Genomic DNA, 21,300 nt, shown 5'->3' on the forward strand with positions numbered 1-21,300 from the left:
GAAGACTATTGTATCGTTAAAAATTATTTTTTTATTTTGTACAAACAAAATAAATATATTGAAAAATATAAAAACAATAAAAAATTATACTTCAGAAGTTAATTTAGTATCAAAAACGTAAAATATTTGAGTAGCCCAAGACATAGCCAAAGATTGCAGCGCCACAGCACTGGCGAAAATTTAAATTCGCCGACTGGAATTCTTTCGGATAATTGACTTTCGGATAATCGACGCTCGACTGTATAACCATCCACAATAGAGGCATTCTGTGTCATTTGTCTTTTGTTTCCTATTAGGCCTACCCTTGCTGAAGGGGCCTGTTTGTCGTCTCTGTAGCAATAAAGTCTGCCTCCGAAAATACTTTTGGATTCATAGGTCATATTCATGGTCAACCTGGGGCTAGACGGGTACCCCATCTTGCCCCCAACGTACACTTTTCATACGGACTCCAAACACAGGTAAACTTCATTTCAAAACTAAACAGTCTTAAAGGTTACTTCGAATACCATAATATCTTCATCTAAAAGGTAATGTAAAAGTTCACAATGATACTTACTTTGTAGAAACTTTTTAGCAGGCGTAAAATTAGATGAAGTATTGCTGAAACTTTGAAAAACGTGTCTTACTTCCAAACAAAGAGAGCGATTTGGACGTTCTCTCGCTCCATGATCCTTTCCAGGTAGACATTTAGTTCCCCAAATAACAGCTAGATAAAAGCACATTAACCACAAATAAACAGACGTCCCCGTCTTACCCCATGACCCCATCTTGCACCACCTTTCCCTATATATGAATGTAGGTCGGCCGGATGACCAAGACAGTTAAAGGTATAAAGCCTATTGCTGTGGTAGACCCGAGATCAAATCCGGGAGATCAAAAACTACAGAAAATTTTCGAAGAATCTGTCCCAGATATGTCGGAATTGAATTGATGATATAAATGAAACATAACACATGGGCAATCTACCAAGGGGAATATCTTTCGGGAAGACTTTCTACGGGGAAACTGGCCCCTAATTAGTTGTTAGACACGTGAAGAAATCCGGAAAACTCTATGCAGCCAGCCCGTTAGTGAGACGCAAATACTCGATCGAAGAAGCATCAGTGTTCAGTGATTATCTACTCGGCTGCTAATGGGCCGAATATGTGGGCCCCGTCCCTTTTATACACCTGATCAAATTGATAATAGATATTATTGATAAAGGCGCTCTTACTGCTCATCGGCGAAAAGAGTAAAAAAATGAAATATATGTATACTGTACTGCTACATAAAAGAACTTAGTCAGTTCTTATCTGTTTCAACGAACTGTCCCTGTTTTAATACTTCATATCCTTTTAAAATTCTTTTAACTGTTCTTTTTAAAAAATTTTTAGTTTCAAGAAATGTATATTTGTTCGGTAATATGTTCACATTAAATTATATGACGAAACATAATATTTTGTGTTGGTAAAGAGAATAATCAGAAATTAAAAATTTGGCCTGTTTCTAATAGTAAATGTGTTGTAATTAAATTTATAATTTACTATAACATATTAAGCTATATAAATTTGTTAAAAATATTCGAGCGGACATAATTAAATCGCTGTTATAATTAGACCAATTTGTTTAAGTCATAAATAACGCAGATCCACCTCTGTCATACATATTTAAAAGTTCAACTGATACGGTATACTGTAATAATAAATTTCGATTTTAACATAACGATTTCCAACAAAATATCTAAAATCACCTTATAAATATTAACAAAGTTATAAATTTAAAATGATATATAGATTATATATATCATTATAAAGTATTTTTTGTAGCATATTATCGATCGATACTTAATACCTTTCATAAATTTTCGAGATCGATGAGATCAAAAAAGCACGGATAAGACAGAAACAATCTGGTGTATTGTTACGTTATTCTATATTATTATACACCGGTTGCCATAACTTTCCATGAATTTCTCGATATAATCAAATACATCAATTTATATAAATCAGATTCTAAATAAATACTCATATGTTAATTTCAAATTAAAATAATTTAATGGTACAGTAATCCAATTTTTATAACAAATTAAATAACTATTGTTAAAGAGCTCATTAAGAAAATTAAATAATAAATTTTCTATTTCTATTGGGAACGAAACAGTTAGATCATTATTATTTATATCACGAATTTCACTGGTTTCAGACTAGTATTTTAATTATACAAATGAAATGTAGTCATATATTATTATTAAAACTTTAGAATGTCATGATGAATAACATGACAACGTAATCATAACAAATTTTTTTTTTTTTTTTGCTAGAAAGGAATAGATTCATTTTAACAATAACCTTTTTTTTATTTTTGGGTCACTTTGTCTTATGAACACTGAAAGAACCTTTTTAATTATCCATTGTGGGTTCCGTTAGGCCTTCAATGAAAGCTGCTGAGTGTTGGAGAGGAGTCCTACATATGCGGGAAGACCGTCCACGAAACACCTGGGGAACACCTGGAGTGTTGTGACCACTGGAATTCGATCCCAGATATCCCAGAATGGTAAGCTGATGCATCTCGATGAATGAATCTCGAACACTGTGTAGTAGAGATAACAGAGACTTATCATACTGTTACTGAGGACAAAATGCAACTTTATTACTGGTATGCATTTCGGTCCAAAAGCCCCATCAGACATACATGAATATAGGCCTATAGTTATATGTTTTAGATCTACACCAAAAGGCAATGCTTATCAATTACAATTATTTCTACTACACAGTGTTTGAGATTCATTCATCAACAATCATTGAGACAAGAAGCTATATATTAATGATGCATTTCGGTTACTCGGCTTCAACCAAAAATCTCAATTAAAATTGAAATTTTATTATTTAAAAATGATAATTATTTAAAGTAACCAGTTTTACTAAAAATTCTCATCACGGATTGAATTCGTTTTAATTTTAAACGCATAATTGCAACAACGATCTCCACTAAATCAGTAATATAGACTCCAGTTTTACGTCTGGCATAAATTTTCTTTAATGACTGTATAAAGTGACGTATTTAAAAGCTATATTTTTTATTGATCATTTCTGTGTAGTGCTTCGTAATTAAAACGAAACAGAATCTCAATTTAGTACACTGAGCTTATAATAACTATGACGGCCCGGCTTAACGACAATTCGCTTTGTGGAAACTGATTAAATCGTAAAAACGAGGTTCTACTTTACTTAAATTGCTTTCTCTATTTGTCTAAAATGTGTGGCGTTTTATGAGACTACTGGATGACCAGATGACCGCCTACCACTCTGGAGAACCGGGATCGAACCGGACAGTGGAGAAACGAATTTTTTGGCAGGTAATCTGTCCTGGATATTTCGAGCCCCCATCCCTCACCACCCAGACGCTTCCATTGTGGGCCTGGCCGAATCCATGATAAGCCTGAAAAAAGGCTCTCTCAATGCCCATAGAACGGAAAAAGTCAAAAATAAAAAAGATTATACAGTCGATCCCCCTATAACGCGGTAGATACGTTCCACTTTATAAGAATTTCGCGTTGTAGGAATTCGTAAATACATGAGCCAATCACAGCCCGGCACGTGTGCAGTTTACGGACTACGGCTGTTTGAAAGGTTTTCTTCCATAAAATTAATCGATTCTAGACTAATTTGACTCAACATTTCCAAAGCACGTATAATTTTTTGGGAATAATCCATATAAACTATGCTATAAACAAATAATTGTAGGATTACTTACCGAGTGTGCACCGTTCGACGACGCCATTGCTTAAGCTTGTTTTCGTCGCGGAGCAGCGCACCAAACGGCGGGCGCGCTTTCTGAGAAGTTATTTTTCTGCGAAAAATTCGTTGAACTTTGGAGACATCATTAATAGAAATAATTTTTATGGCCGTTGAATAAGAAATATTTTTTCACAAGAAAAGTATAAAATTACAGTACTGTATTAGACTTACAGTACTTAATTTATACACTGTACAGACGATAGTAAACTCAACTTACCCGCCTAAACTCTCTGCAGCGTGTAAGTAGTTCGGCTGCTCGTCCACTATTGGTTCAGTCGCGACACGAGTCGGCGATGACGTTTTACCGCATTTTACGAGCCTCTGTTAATATCTTTATACGAATACGGTCGCAATTTTTTGCTGCGATATACGAATCCGCATTATATGAACCCGCGTTATAGGTGGTCTACTGTATAATAAGTTTACTGTATGAATCATTGTTCATAATTGTTAATTCTTTTCAATTCCGACAATATTATGTAAACATATTCACACATTATTTTATATATTAAAAATATAGGAAAAATGTTCTATTAATATTTTTATGTAAACTCTCTTATCATTTCTAGACGATAGACAAAAGTTATCATCTCGCAATCAATACAATATGTTATATTATAATGATATGAAACTTGAATTCTAATCGATATTTAATACCCTACATACGATTATCTTCTGTTACTAAAATAAATTAAGTCGAAAAGCCAACGATCTATCAAATATTCTCCCAGACGCGTTAAGCCAATAATCTATTAATGAGTTTTTTTATTTTAATCGCGTAATATGACGATTTAAAAAGTAAAATACAAAAAGTAAAGTTACAAACCTGAGTAATTTGACCGTTAATCTTCCCTCCGGTTTAATCTCCACTGATTTGCCCCATTTTAATTTGGGCTGCATGGTTCCAAAAAATTCGAAATGTTCGGAATCTGCATGGAAAGCGCTGATGGGTGGATGATGACTCACCTGTTCACACATTATCCTAAAACCTAGGTCATCCCTATAAATTTAAATAAGGTTTTTCAAGAGGATAAAGTTTGAATGGAAATGTGGTAGGGGGAAGTTCTCTTACCTTACCAACTCATAGGTTTCCCCGAGAAGTGGATTAAAGGGCTTACTCAGTCTCTGCCAATTGGAAGCCAAAGCAGAAACGGCGAAGGCAGCAACATACTAAAGATAAACAATTTTCTTTGTGAATAAATTGCAAGTTAGTAATTTAATTGTAGATTCATTTTCTTAAATGGCAAATAAAGAAGAATATATTTTTACTGTACCTCTATCCTCTCCACGGCGTCGTCAGCCTGATTGGCTTTCTTTAATAGATAACTGTATTCCATATATTCCGTTATTCTTTGCAGGAAACTGAGTGGCTCGTTAAACACAACGGGCATAGCTACCTTGGACAAATCCTAGAAAAAATAAATAATTTTAGACAAAAATCGAACAAAATTTGTATTATAACTGCTTTGCTTACTTTTCCGATGCAATTTTTTAAGATGCTCCAGACGCTTACGTCATCATCGGATGTTTTTGGCACGGGTAACTTGGTTCTAGAAATATGCCAAAATTATTGCTTATTGATTTTAATAATGTTTTTCCATTGACCATTAAAGCTGAAAAAATCAATGGTTTATTTTTACATAATTAACGATCAAACGACACAGCAGGATTCTTATCGGGATAATTACTTATTAAGATACTAAGTAATTTTGACGAAAGAATTCGCCTGTATCGTTTTATTAACATATATCGAGCTTGGTAGCGTTGCCAATTTAGCTATTTTTTTGGTTAGCTAAATTATCAAAATTATAATGACGCTATCTAGCTATAAAAAATGAATTATAACAGTATTATTGGAAACAGTATTATTTGGCTATTTTTACTGAAATGTCTAGCCATAAATTTGAGTTGGAGACATTAGATTGGTTTTATAGTTAAGTAATTAACGATCAATAACAAAATCAAATTAACCGATATTAATCGATAATGAAAATCGATGGAAATTTTTAAAATACACTCGAAATTTTAAGATATATTGAATAAAAACACTTCTTAAAATATAATTGATTTTTTACGTGCACAAAAAAGAAGTACGGGTAAAATATACCCGTACTTTAAATTTGACACAATATACAGCATCATCAGGCTGAAATTATTTTTATACAGATTTCGTATAAAATGATTTATTATTATAATCACGAAGGTTTATACAAGGAATGTGAAAATTACATATTTATCTTCTGTTATTAAATTTACATCACATAAAGACATACCCCTATATTTATTGCGAACGAAATTGAATTTCTATAAAAATGCTTTACGAATTTTACAGTTACATTTTCGTCTCTATTTTTATACATTGCTCTTCTTTGATATTTGAACTCACCTTTCTTTCGGATGAATTTTTTCATTCAGTCGTCTCATATTTGCTTTCTATATAAAATTTATTACAAAGTAAACTGAAAATAACAAGATATTCTTTAACTTTTGTCGGCCAGAGATGGCGTTTCCGGTTAAGATGCGAAAAGTAATCGATAGGATATTCGATAAAACGCGCTACTTCATTATCGATTGACCAATGTCAGAGTGTCCTGAACGAATCACCGAATTTTCGTCTTTAAATACGATTATTTTCGGTTCCGAATTATTGTTTTTATTTCTAAACGCGTAGATTATTTTCTCCGCAAACATCGAAAATCGATACAAAGATGTCGAGTCTAGAAAGGATTAAAAAAAAATCTCCGTACTACGGCGATCGTACGTACTGTACGTGTATAACGTTCGAATGTGGTTCTTACCTGAAAGTCTCTACAGCTTTGTTCGCCATTGAAGTAGAGTGAAGAAAAATTTTCAAGAAACGACTAGCATCGTATATAAGAGGAAGACATCAACAATCGCGAAAAACGAATATTATTATTTTTTGCTTTGGAAATTCGTTCAGAGGCGTTGTTCTGTTATTTTCACCAGGCGGTTCTTAGTGATATCTTCCGAGACCACCCGGATGGCTTCTACCATAACGACGATTTCGTCCTTGCAGATGCAGAAGTAGGTGAGGTAGACAAGGACGCCGCCTCTCCTAATCGCGTACCTATGACGTCACCAGAACTGATCGATGTTAGCGAAAGTGGACGCTAGCGTCCTTTCTCGTCACCGAATTAACCGTTTTAGCGAATGGTTCGCCTTTCTTACGTTTGCTTAAATGCGTCGAATGGTTCTTTTTCCTTCGTGTCACGATGATTAGCATAAATGTTAATTTACATGCGCCGTTCATTCGTCGCATAAATAATCTTAATCAAAACATTTTAATATAGCAGATTCGATCGATACGTGCCGTATTCTTCTCCTTCTGGCCATATGTTCAATTTTAACTCCTTTTGCGGAGTTTTATTATATAACTCTATACAAATAACGCCATTTTTTATCCTTAGCACCTTCCTGTTTCTTTATTAAATCAGATAAACCTTATTGTTTAGCATATACATTCATCGAAACTTTCCTATTCATCCATACAAAATTAGTGTTATCGGGATTAGCAATTATTGTCATGATACTAATCTAAGCAATAAGACTAATCTCTATTGATAAATTGAGAGATTACCGCAATAGTCATATATTAAACTATAAATAATTTGAAATCTGTTTAAAAGATAAAGATTTTCAGATTCTCAATGTACTGTTAATGGAATGTTTAATTAATATAGAAAATTTCAAACTACCAAAATATCTTAACTATTTACTAATGTAAACAACTAATCATCATTATAAAGTAGAAAAAAAAGGCATTTATTTCTTCCATTTTTCCATTTATATATCAGATTACAGTACTAGAATTTCTAGAAAATTGTGAAATATTAAATTTTAAAAAATTATCTTTTAAGAAATTCAAAGAATAAATTGTAAAAAATCATTTTGAATTTTAAATATTTTAAATTGTAAACCCGTTAGATAAATAATAGTTAAATAAATTATTTATTATATTAAATAACTAAATTTTATCAAATAAATATTAAATAAGTCGGAAAAATAAAAGTAAATAAAATAAATAATTCCAGGAACTATGAAATATAAATTACAGAAACGTTTTTATATAAGAAATTAATTAAATAGTTTATTTTATTAAATTCTTTTATATATATTTTTTTTAAATTTATATATTGGAGCGAATTTCTTCTTTTTATTAAATTTTTTGATGTACTATTTTTACTTTATTTATTTAAAAATAATAAGAATAGCATCGTGTGTAAATATAAAAAATATTAAAAAATCAAACAAATATTGATTAAACTAAACGTTTTCTTTCATTGAATTTGTTATTTAATTGCTTTTATAATAAAAATTTTTTAATATTTTACTCTAGAGATTTATCATAAATGTAATTTATTTATAATAATAATAACAACATTAAAATATCTTATTGTTAAATTTAAAAATAAATACAGTTAAACCTCTGAACAACGAAAACTGACGGAAACATAAAAAATGGTCGTTGTTTAGAGGTTACTTTGTATGCCTTTTCGTTATAAAAAAAAAAATGTTCTGAGAAAATGACCACTGTTAGAGGTGCCGTTAAAGAACTTACTATAAATATAATTTGTAAATTTTTATCATTAAAAAAAAAAAAAACATTTATTTTAGTAATTTAAAAATGAACTCAATTAGACTTTCAAGTTTATATTTTAATTTACATTTTCGAATTTTATTGATTTTATATTGGAAGAGTATACAGGGTGACCGAAGAATCGAATATGTTTCGCTCAAAAAGACAATTAAATTACTGTAATTAAACTTTTTTAATTAATTAAGTTGATTAATTGTACTGTAAACGATTAACTGATATTTGGGCTTCCCAAAATTTTGAATTTCATTAAACTTCATAATTTAAATTTTTATATGGTATAATATTTTAAATAATATATATTAAATTAATTTGATTAAATAATATTTAAATACAATTTAACGTTATCTTTTGTTCTATCGAAAACTTAAATTATTAGATAAATGTATTGTTATGAAATTTAATTGCAATTGTATAATTCTTATTTTCATTACTAGTGGCTTATAATCAATAAGTGCAACATTTTTATGGAAAGATCTATTTTATCCCTGTCTGTAGGATTTTATCTTCAGGGTATTACCTAAATCAATAGGGAAAGACAAGGAAAAATAGAAGGCTTTAGGTAGTTTTATTCTGACGACTTTTTAAAACAAATAAGAATGAGGTATTCTGTAAATATATACACTCCTAAAGTGTTTGCTTACATATTTAAGTAATTTTTACGGAGAAACAACTACAAATTGAGTGAAAATTATATGTAATTCAATTTATCTTGTTTTATATAAAGATGCGAAGTGGAGAATACGGTAGCGCATTGTGAAAACACAATAAACAATTGTAGTTTACTACAAACAATATATAATTTTATTAAGAAAATGTATTATTTTATGTTACGCTAGTTACAGAAATAAACTTCTACAATTAATTCGTGAGTCCAATTTTTACAACTTTAACATTGAAACTAGACATCTGAGTAGGTCTACAGCTAGAAGAAAATGAAAGATAAAAAAATTCTAAATTTCTATTCTGAGTGGATAGGAACTGAGTTTTTGTATGTTTTTCTTCTATAAATTAAACATTAACTGTACGATGTCCGCATTTTTTATACGAATTGCTTTACGATGTTGATCTGTAATGTTTAGAAACTCTTCTATTTATTTCATTACATTGTTTATCTATTTTTATTTTGTTTCATTACTATATTATATGTGAAGAACTAGATAAATTTTCGTATTTTGACATTTTGTCTTAGGGACTCTTTTTGATATTCCCGCTCAAAAAGTATTTCGTTGTATACGATGGGGAGTAGAGTCGAACATTGTCTACGTGGACTTTTTAAGTGGTATTAGTGACTTACTAATTTGTTTTTAAAAGCCTATTTACTAGTCATATGACCAGTAAATAGGCTTTTAAAAACTATCAAAAAATATCTGTAGTACTTTTCTTAAATCATTTCTTTAATATCAGAGAGTCCATAAACCATTGAACATGTAATTAGGGGGAGGAGTTTTGCTAAAAATATAACACAGTACACAACAGGGGTTAAAAGTAGCTTTAAAAATTAATGGACCTCCCCTTACATCTTGCATTTATTAATCTTGGCGTTCTTTACAGCAACTCACATGTTTTCAAAATATTTAAAATAATCATTTATGTGCCGTTTCTATGAAAAATTTTATATATTTTTTCAGTTACATCTCAATGAATATTATTCAATTAGAAACTTCGCATTACATGTCTTTTATAGATTTTATATTTGCATTTATTGATAAAAAATTAAATACAAACAGAACAATTTTTATGAATAAGAAACAGCAATAAAACTTTAGACTTATCTTTCTTTGTTAAAAGTTCAAGTTTCAAATAAAAGATTTAAAACAAGATGAAAAATATCCGTTTGCAATACAAATATGATAATGTAAACATAAAATAAAATCTTTTAAAAATAACTGTACTTTATACTATTTTTGCATGTACTCATGCGCGCGTGAATATTATGTTTAATTCATAGCGACAAATATAAAAGTAATTTCGTAATAAATCATGAGTAGACTTGAATAAGGAACAAAATCTAATTCTCGGAATAGCTATTTTTCTTTATAATTTTTTGGTTCCATCAAAAATGTACAGGTACTTAATTCTAAATACGTATAATATTCAACTTCTGCTTTATCCGGTTTTTCCATTTTCCACATTATCTATTTATATAAAAAATATTTCAAGCAATAATATTTGATTAATATCGTAAGTCATAATCATTAAAATTTGAAAAATTTACTCATATACAAAAATCAAGCATAACCATTAATTTGGCCTATATCTCTGGAAGTGCTGATCAGAACAGCTTTGAATCTAACATACAAGCAGAGCATTGTATTCTTTATGCAACAAAACAAATGAAAAGAAAAAATTTAATGCAAGTTACACGAAACAAAAAATAACAGCAAAAAGTATTTGTAAGCATTGCCACAAATCTTTTTGCACAGATAATGTGCGTGTGGTTGTCTCCTGCACTCACATACGTTGCACAGAGATTGCTCATCCTTGCGCTGTCTGAGTAGAGTTTATTCTTGAACAAGACCATCTTGAAGCTCCTAGTGTGTTTGGTAGATGTTGACGGGATGCAGCTTGTCTCCCTGGAGAATCCTACACGTTTTAAAAGTCCAGAGAGTTTGTTAGCCATTCCATATGACGAATGCCTTCACCGTGGAGAAAGACATTGACGAAAGCAGACAGCCCTATATATTTATATATAGCCCGCAAGAATTATCGTCATGAATTGAAATTTGCACTCACAGCACTTTGGAAAAGTCTCACATGGTTTCAAAACCTTGTTTCTGTATCTTCTTGCAGTTAAACAGTCTACCTCTTGCAAAAATGTGAAGCTCAATGGAGTTTCTTTACGTTTTGCTCTATTTATAACGTGGAAGTTTATGCTTATTTTTTCACATGAAGGGTAAACTTGCTTAATTCGTACCCCTTAAGGAAAAAACCATCATATTATTGAAATTAATAAACACAAATTATTTTTTATTTTAAGTAACTTTTATTTGGGAAATATTTTATTGCTACAATATTCAAATTTAGCATAAATCTTATAAACTTCTGAGAAATAAACAATTTAAAAAAACACTAAAAAGTACGATTTAGGACCATTCGTCTTAAATCGTACTGATATATTCTTAAATCGTACTTTGAGATCTTATCGTTGGTTTGCAGTCTTAAGGATAAAAATCTTAATCAATAATGTATTAATACGTGTGTATATTAACTCTTAACAAATTCGGCGGATGGTCTTCGCCAATTTTTGGCAGTCATCGCAGTTGTAATCCGTTGTTTTTTATTGGTTCCTGCGCAAAGTTCATGTACCCATATCTCACATTGTGTGCATTTGATCATACTTTCTTTTACGTCTTCTTGGCATAATGTACAGTACCAACTGTTATTTTCAACTTGTTTCTTTTTTTTTTATTCTCCTTTTGTGATATTTTAGTAGTTTTACTTTTCTTTGCACCAAGATTCTTTGATAGGTTTTTCTTCTCGAATTCTTCTATTTTATTCTCGAGTTCTTTTTTATAAGGACTTTCTGTAAGAACAAGAGCGCCTGTAGTTCTTTTTTTTATTTGTTTTGAATTTCCAGGAATAGCATGTATTGGAGATATTATTTCAAGTGTCGCTCGAACTGTCTCTGTATTAGAAATGTTTGCTTTGATACCTAAAGAACATTCCTTCGCTTTCTCTTCTAGACATTGATCTTGCTATTTTTCCGAAGTGTGAGTTGTTGGTACCAAAGGAAGTTGTGGGTACTCAACTTCTTCAATCTGTTCTTGCTCAGTAGTCTGATTGGATTGTGCCACACACGTTAAAGTATCTGTTTGTTCTTGCTGCCTTTAAGTTGCCAGTTAGATTAGCATCTTCGTCAAGAACAACATATTCCTCATCCCTGATGTTAAAGCGATTGCAAGGCCACAATCCGCAAGATTCGAAGCCATGCTTGCCTGTGCCCATACAAACGGCTCGAGGATATGCCTCTCCCAAAATTTCTGCGATGTTTGCTTGCTTTATTAAGGAACCAGGATGGTTTCGCATCCACGATATGCAAGCAGCACTAAAATTCAGTTTTAGTGATTTGAAAAATGACCTATCTAGTAGTTGCAACTTATGTGTGGTATGTGCTGGCAGAGAGAGCATGATTATTTCATAGTCCCTTGCAAGATGAATGGCATCAATGTTCTTTATGTATGCTTTTATCTGTTTTAATAAGTTTAAAATAAGACATTAAAATATTTGACATTAATGAACAACTTATAATAAATAGAAGAAAAAAAAGTTGTTCTGTTAAAAGTTAAGCTTTTATTTCTATTTTATTTGATAGATTTACAACATTTATTTTAATAAAAAAAATATATTTTACAATTTATTTTGGCTGTTTTGTTTTACGTTCAATTATTCTATTTTCAGAGAATAAAGGAAAACATAAAGAAAAGATGGTATAAATATTTAAAATGCGATTTGGCAGCGTTTCAATTCATTTGATAAGCTACTTCTATCTTCTTATCTAAATCTGCACATATATCATATTATAAATTAAAAATATAACAAATTTAAAGTAGGAATTTGCTAATTTAAGACATAAATTGTCATAAAATATTTATAAATGGATAAAATAAAATTCCAATTCTACTTTATGAGCATATACGAGTATAACGTGCGATAATAAATTGCAATAATAATCTCCCGAGGATAGATTAAATTTAAAATGGTTTAATATATTTCCTTTATCGACAATGATATTTTAAATCAATAAAATGCAATTAAAGGCTGTAGCCTACTTGTTGATCCTTTTACGGATTCAGTTTTAAAAAATAAAATCACATCTATTTATGATTTAAATATAGGCCTATCTATTTTAAATATGTTATCGTGTTATCGTGTTTATACTTTGACAGAATGCAAACTTCTTTTATTTTAATTTTAGTTGGCTTTATCCGGCATTTATTACATTAAATTATGAATATTTAAAACAAAAAAGGCTGAATCATACTATTTCAAATGAATTTAACATCCCTTATAAACGTTAAAATTCAAACCATTGATTAGTTTTAGTGGAACAATAGTGACAAACATGATTTTTGGTCATGCGAATTGCATTGTGAAATTTAGAATCTCCAAGAATTTATAAATTGATTAGCAGCTCTCATAATCATATTTATCGTTGTTTATTTATTTTTTCCTATCAATAAGTGAAACTGATGTAACTTTTTCTATTAAAGAGATAAATTCTTCTTGTACTTTGCACTGATGCTAAACCTGTAGAACAGAAGTCTTTTGACTGGTGTCGGAACCACTGTGACGAACGGCCTAACTTCAGGGTTCTGGGAAATCTTTGTCTCTTAAGGCTTCCTTTAAAAGTCAACAAGATAATAGATCCGGACTTTAGTCCTGGCAATTCAGAATTTCCGAATGAAATTTGTTGATCGTTTCCATTGCGCGCAAGAACGTGTTCCGACGTCATCTAAAGACTTCTATTCTGTAGGATCCATTATTGTCAAAATCGATGGACAAGTGTTAGAATGAAGAGAGAAAGAAACATAAATTGAAACTATAATACATACAGTTCTATCGCCATTACCGAAATTCCGGACAGACGTTGAACCATCCTCTCAAATTACAATTGTTTATGTGTAGTTATGAAAATACAAAAGAAATATTATATATTAAAATCTGAACTAAACGAATCTAAAAAATAGTAAATCTACGTAATATTATTTAAAGAATGCATAACAACTGCTCATTGAAGTTGTTATGCATTCTTAGAACTAGAAATTATGTCTTTATCATTAGAATATTGGTTATAAATCGCTTACCTAGGCAATAATTATATAAATTAATTCATCCATATTACAAGTTAAAAGATCTTTGAGAATATTTAATCTCTCTTAAATTGTAGACCGAATTGTGAAAATCTTTTCCTCTGAAGAGTTTTTATAATCTCAAATTTCTTGCAAACATGTCAGAAATATCTACGGTAATAGATTACGACAATTTAAACATATCTTACAATTTTCTAGCATGATATGTTATTATATTTTATTTACATTATGTTCTACTTTGCTTGAGCAAGAAACTATTTTCCTTTGCGTCATCACTTAAATTCTGCGCTGAAACTGCGATTGTGATAAAACCTTAATGTACATGCATTAAGCTTAGGTAGCGCAACATGCGGGAAATCTGCCAAGTGGAAGTGTTTCTATGGAAAATTGGCTTCTTTTGGGTGTTAGCCATGTGGCCAGACCATTGATGGAGCAAGAACCCGTGACCAACAATGTTCAGAGGTTTAATCAGTTCGGCCACTGGTGAGCACGTATATTAAATTATAAAAATTAAATTTTTTAAATTTAACTGCTAGATATTGCACAACGGGAATTAATTTCGAATATGTTAACTAGGAACATTCATCATTTGTAAAGCTTTGTATACAACATTTTAAATTTATCACAATGCAGATCATAATTTCCGAATTATTAATTTTTTAAAAATTACCCTTAGGCATTTATTATTCATTACATCAGAAAATTCCATATTTTACGGCTTATATATATATGATATATTATGTTGAACACAGCATATTACTACAAGCATAGACTGAATAAAAATAGAAATAAAAATGCGTTTTCAATTCTTTTTACTCTTGTGTCGCTTATTTTTATAACTGTTATTGCAGTGTCTTAGAAATTCATTGTATTTCTAAACAAATGAAGATCTTTTGCAATGTTTTCATCTTTTGTTTCTTGGATGATCCATGCTGACCTTAGATTAAAAATAGCTGAACTAACTGTTGATACTAATATTTACCAGTGAGTAGTAACGAATGCGCAAATCTTTAAAGGAAGTACAGAAAGGAATAATGTGCCTTATAAAATTTTTTACTATCTGAGGCACCTGAGGCTTTACTCGGGAAAACCCCAGAAGGAAAATGTAGCTGCACCTTATTCACTCTAAATCCATTTCTGTTAGTAAATTTTCTGATATTTTTAAGAAGAAAAGACAGTTTACTTATCTTGCACTTAAGTTATTTATTCCTTACCAGTAAATTTCTATGAAAATATCAAATAGCAATTACTATAACGGCTCGATGACCGTTGCGTTTAATGCGTTAGCTTTTTGCTCTGAGGACCCGGAATCGAATTCGGATATCCTGGATATTTCAGGCCCCATTCCTAACTATTCGACCGGCTTACTATGGTCGAATCCACGATGGATACGAAAAAAGGCTTTTTTATTACTCACAAGACAAAGCATCAAAAATGAATTACTTATATTCATATTCAAATTACATATATATCAAATCGGAGCCAAATCAAGTAATCTAACGACTTACGTAACGTTTTATGCTATTTTATATTTTAATTGGATATTCTTATCATTATCATTGTCATTAATGACCCAGTCCAATTACTGATCAAGTAGAAATCCATGTCACAGCTTTCCATCTTACCATTTGTATATTATATGAAGATATATTGTTTATTATTATTAAATAATAGTAGCAGAACTACATTGGCGCAAAATAGTTTGGCCGAACTAGGTCCAGAGCCAACATAGACCAGAACGTCTCTTGCAGAACGTCTACAACTCATGATCGAAACAAATTATTGTTTTGATCATGGATCGGATAATCTTATTTTCAGTGAAAGACTAAGGGCTGTTTTGGCAGATAATAAAATCGTTTATTTGCGATGGAGGTGTGGTTGGGAGGAGAGCGACCCGCATTAGAATTTCGAACCACGGTCCAAAATGAAATTGTTCACTCCTAAATATATGCTTACAAACTTTTATAAACTTATTGAATTTATCGAATTACCTTACCTGCATTTGTCTACCTTTGATTTTCAACAAAAGTTATTAGTAATTAAAAAAAAGAAACTAATGACATATTAGGCGATGGTTTAATGATTCAACCTGTATCTATCTTTAATTAATAGCCATACTGAAAATAACGAACAATTCAAAATTTATATATTTTAAATTTTTTAAAAAACTAACGACATTTTCATAATACAATTATATTACGACAATGACTACTGTATGTAAGTCATCGTCGTTAAGAATGGTTCCTTTCCACAATGGAGTCAGACAGCACGGGAGAAAGACGAGTAACTACTCCAAGATCCATACAATTTTTGATAAATTATAATTAAATTATAATAAAACTATATAAAATTATAGTTAAATTATATTAATAAATTAAGGTTGAAAATAATTCGAACATTGATACTCTTAATGTTGTAGACTGAGACTTTGATCTTCCACGATTACTAAAGTTTTCTAGAAAAAAGTTTTTGTTCTTATTTATTATTATGCAACTTAATTTGATGATAAAAATAAACTGAAATGTTCGAATATAAATTTATTTCTTCCTACATTAAATATCAAACGAGTAACTCGGAATAACAATTAATTCTATTGATATTTGCCATGTATGATTTGATCTAGATTCTTCTGACTTTTCATATCTAATTCGAATCCAAACTTCTTTCTCTATCTTTTCAGTAATGTAACCAGGGACGATAACTCTGTAAATTAATAATCTAAAATCTCTAAATGAAAAAATAAATCAAATAAGTACGGGAAAAAATCTGATTATGGCAAATGCACTTAAACATAAACAGTATAGACTTATTTACAATATCTGAAAGTTAATTCTTTATCCTCACTTCTAATGACTATATCCATTGTAATATAAAAATGAAGATATGTTTGCACGTTCTAATACGAGTCAAGCTCACTTACTAATATCGTTTCTTCTTGTACGTTACTATATTTCTGATTCATGTTCCCGATCTCTTTGACTTACCACGGGCAAAAATATGGTTTGTAATATAGTCTATTGTAATGTTATCTTGCGTAAATCTTAATTAAATTAGCTCTAATAACAATAATAATTGAAGTTAATGTATTTATTTGTGAAATTACTTGTCACGATTTAAATAATACAATTTAATAATATACAACCATTTTTGTTTCTCAATTTGAAGTCGTATATTTGTATCCAATTATATTTGTAATAATTATATTGTATTATTATAACACTGTCAGGAAAGAAAATATGTGGGCGAAAAATTGTGAATCTCTAAATTAAAATGATAAATAATAATATTGATACTTCCGACTTTTAAACGAATTTAAGGTCGTTTTCGTTCATTAAAAGCATGTAGTGTGCAGCAAGCTTTAGAAAACCTGTCACAAGATATTCATAACAAGATTTTCTATCTTATAATATAATCGAGTTGATAATAATAATAATAAGCGCAGAGCCCAAACGGTTAGAAGTTGAAAGTTGAAATTTGTTACACGGTTAGGATACGTCATGAGAATGTACACTAAGAGAGGATTTTTTGGAAATTCTCCCCTCCGCTGGGAAGAGGGAGAGAGTTAATCTTCGCTATCGTTACTTTCCGTCCGAGCAACGATGGGCTCATCTACTAGTCCAGTGTTTCTTAACAGATGGCCGCGGCCCCCTGGGAGTCCGTAAGAAGTTTGCCGGAGGCCCCAAATTATGCAAAATTTCCTTCAGAATATAATAAAAAGAAAATTGATGTATAACCGAATATCGTATTGAAAAGTGAAATAAGAAAGATAAAGTTTTCGTATTTAGTTATTTATTTCTTATTTCTTCGAACATACAACTTTGTTATCTGTGTGAAAAGGGGTTCTCAACTATGGTGGATATAAAAACAAAAAAACGCAATCGATTGCGATTAGATGCCTGCATGCGGAAAGCATTACAAACAATTGAACCAAGAATTAACAAATTAGTTAAGGATATTCAGCAGCAGAAATCTTATTAAATTATTTTCAAATATTTTTTTGTTTTTTCTATGAATTTTTAAATGTTTCTTATTTTATTTTTTGTTAAAAGTTAATGAATTTTTATGTTTAATTGTGAAGTTTTAATGTTACTTAAATAGATAATGAAATAATAAAGTTATGTTTTACATTTATTATATAAAAAATAAAGCAATAATAAAAAAACCAATTTATTATAGATAATTTAACAAATATAAATTATTATTTAAAAAATGGGGGTCACAAAAAATTATGAAATATTTGGTGGGCAGCGAGTATAAAAATGTTAAGAACCACTGTGCTAGTCTATAATATTCAATCCAATATTCAATCCAATTTTCGATACATATGTAACAATATATATGCAGTAAATATATTGTTTCATAGTATTTATAAAAATTTTACATATATAATGTTATTTATTTAAAAGTAAATACTGTACTGAATCTTTAGAAGTTTAGATTAATCTTAAATATTTGTATATTGTAATTTCACAAATAAAATATCAGATATGGTGTTCATGTAATGTGTACTGATTTCATTGCTATTCTTTTTAATCGATAAATATAATTAAAATATACAATGTTAAAGACAAAATATATATACTTTTTTTGGAGCTTTCTGTATGTCCATTCACAGCCGTTCACAATAACTGGACCACCGGAACAATAAATGCATTTCTACCTGTCCAACAATTTTTTAATATTGCATATCCATTATTCACTTCCACACATTCATTTCAAACTACTGTATTTATTACTTTTAAAACTATTAAATTTCAAATGTTATAAATCTTAATTTTTTATATTTTACAATTAATTATAATTTTTATTAAGTTAATGTAATTTACAGACTTAAAAAAAGTTAAAAACCAACACCGGGAAGATGCATCAGCATCGAATATCCTCCACTATTGAACTACTAAGTTAATACAGTACGGTATATTTCTTGTTGCATCAACTCGGAAATTAAGGAGAAGTTATACGATTTCCTCTTGATTAGTCAACTTAATTGATCAAATCCATCGCTTAAATTTAGTTACAAAAACAAAATAATTTTCCGTGAGGTTTTTTACGATGATTAAATAAGTTTAATACATATTAAAAGTACATAATATGTTTATATTATAAATATATAATAAGTTAATTAAGTTTAGTAAATGTAAATTTAATATATATTAAAACTAATACATTTAAGATCATATAATCATTTAATTAAGTGTTTTTATCATTTCCAAACTATTATCTGTAGCTTTCATGATTATTGAAGATTTTAGATTAACGTCGATTTACATAATTTATTAAATTTAGAATAATACAACATATTAAATTATTTCAAACGAAGCCAGAGCGCAAGTTTTTTTAAATGGGTCTTTAAAAAACATAATATTTTTCAGAACATAGTTTATTATTCTATATATATAAATGAAGATGTTTGTTGTTTGTTCACTATGCATGCCTAGGCCGTTTGACCAACTGCTACGAAATTCGGCAGTTATATTCACATACTTCTAACTTAGATAATGTCATAATCTCACCCGAAATTATTTATTGGATTTTTATATATCAGTTAATTTCTGTTTACATTTGATTGCTGGCTTTACACGTAGAACCATCTATTGAAAAAAATTTAACAAATTAATTACAGTAACTAACTATAATTCTTACAAAACAGGATATAATTTTAAAAATATATTATATTCACTGAATTACTGTGAAAATGATATAGTGCAAAATAGATGCGCCATTATGCCTTTACTGTGACAAGTAACACAGCGTTTGCTTGCGTGGAGTGTAGTAGTGTTTTGCTCCTGTACAGTACATCATACTTTTCCTGTTAGCAACAAACTTGTGACGATTATGTATCTAACTCCATTCAGGGAAAAATTTTTTACGGAATCACATAAAAGCAATTATTCTCTCATTTTTACAAGAATATTTTATTTAAACAAGTCTTATATCAAGTCTTTCGGACGTTAAGGTTAGCAACTTCGATCACATGTGGGGCCATCACAACCCGTCCAACACGAATCACTTTTCAAATATTAATAATAGTCTAGTATTAAAGTAGAAGTCGTTGGCCACCATCCTCTCTTCCGGGAGGCGGTCAGCTACTACTTTTGGTCGAATTTACTTCAACTCCCTTCCGCAACACTTTCTTCTTCCTATCGGACCCACGTGTATTCGAATGGAAAAATTACATAATACGAGGTTATTAGTCTGCACAAAATATGAGTTAAGTGGTTTTCGAGGGTGCCGAGTTTAAATATTTGGTCCGTTTTTCGCGAAATTTGATTGATCCGCAGGTTACCATTTAATATTCGTCTGTGAATGAAACTGTTTGTTAGTGCTAACATTAGAAAAAAATACGATATTTTAAAAAATTTAATATATCATATTTTCAATTGGTAGCTACTTGACCCATGAAATTGTGTCATTTCGTACCATCCGAGTATTGCAATAAATATGATAATGGGATGCTGAAATAATCAAACTCTTTATATGGTTTTAATTTTAATGTTTGCGATATTATAGTATTTGATTTATATAACCACAAAGGCTATCTTACGAAAGGGTTTATCACACCGAGTGACCAATCTAACACATTTTTAAAATTTTTTATTCCTCTACTGTACACAATTTAAAAAAAAAAAAAATTTAAATGTGTTAGATGGGTCCTCGGTGTAATAAACCCTTTCGTAAGATAACCTTTGTGGTTATATAAATCAAATCTTAAAATATAATACAGTATAATAGAAGGGTTAGAAGTACGAAATAATCTAATAATCTTAATGCTTGTACTTATTTTATTCCGGACAACGCTGTGCTTATCTGCTAGTTTTTACTAGAAGAAGTAAAATCTTTAAGACTACTTTTTATTAATAAAGAAACAGACTGCATATTCCATTCAAACTCATCTCAGAAATCGGTTTTTCGGGTGTTAGACCGAGGCCCGCGCTCAGAGAGACCCCAGACTCATATTTTTAAGAAAATTTGATTTAAAAAACCTTATCTTTTGTTAATATTTTGGAGTGCCGCTAATAACTTTTCTTGAGGCCCTATAAAACTTCCAGTTGGCCCAGATTTCATTTGTTCAAAAAAATGGCAAAAGAGGCCCATT

At 30.1% G+C, this 21,300-nt stretch overlaps 1 protein-coding gene across 1 annotated transcript in view; it reads right to left on the reverse strand.

Moving 5' to 3' along the window:
• The window catches only part of LOC111637876 (oxysterol-binding protein-related protein 2-like), a 30,456-nt gene extending 23,523 nt beyond the window's left edge, over positions 1-6,933 (reverse strand). The window contains exons 1-5 of the mRNA XM_023383469.1: positions 6,575-6,933; positions 5,251-5,326; positions 5,051-5,185; positions 4,849-4,946; positions 4,603-4,776 (exon numbers count right to left, since the gene is read on the reverse strand). Coding sequence (XP_023239237.1) covers positions 4,603-4,776; positions 4,849-4,946; positions 5,051-5,185; positions 5,251-5,326; positions 6,575-6,603 — 512 coding nt within the window. The 5' untranslated portion in view covers positions 6,604-6,933. The remainder of the gene's footprint in view (positions 1-4,602; positions 4,777-4,848; positions 4,947-5,050; positions 5,186-5,250; positions 5,327-6,574) is intronic.
• Positions 6,934-21,300: the final 14,367 nt, after the last annotated feature.

The sequence above is a fragment of the Centruroides sculpturatus genome, unplaced genomic scaffold (genome assembly GCF_000671375.1).
Source record: "Centruroides sculpturatus isolate CEXI.00-Female unplaced genomic scaffold, Cexi_2.0 scaffold1039, whole genome shotgun sequence".
Taxonomy (NCBI): Eukaryota; Metazoa; Arthropoda; class Arachnida; order Scorpiones; family Buthidae; genus Centruroides; species Centruroides sculpturatus.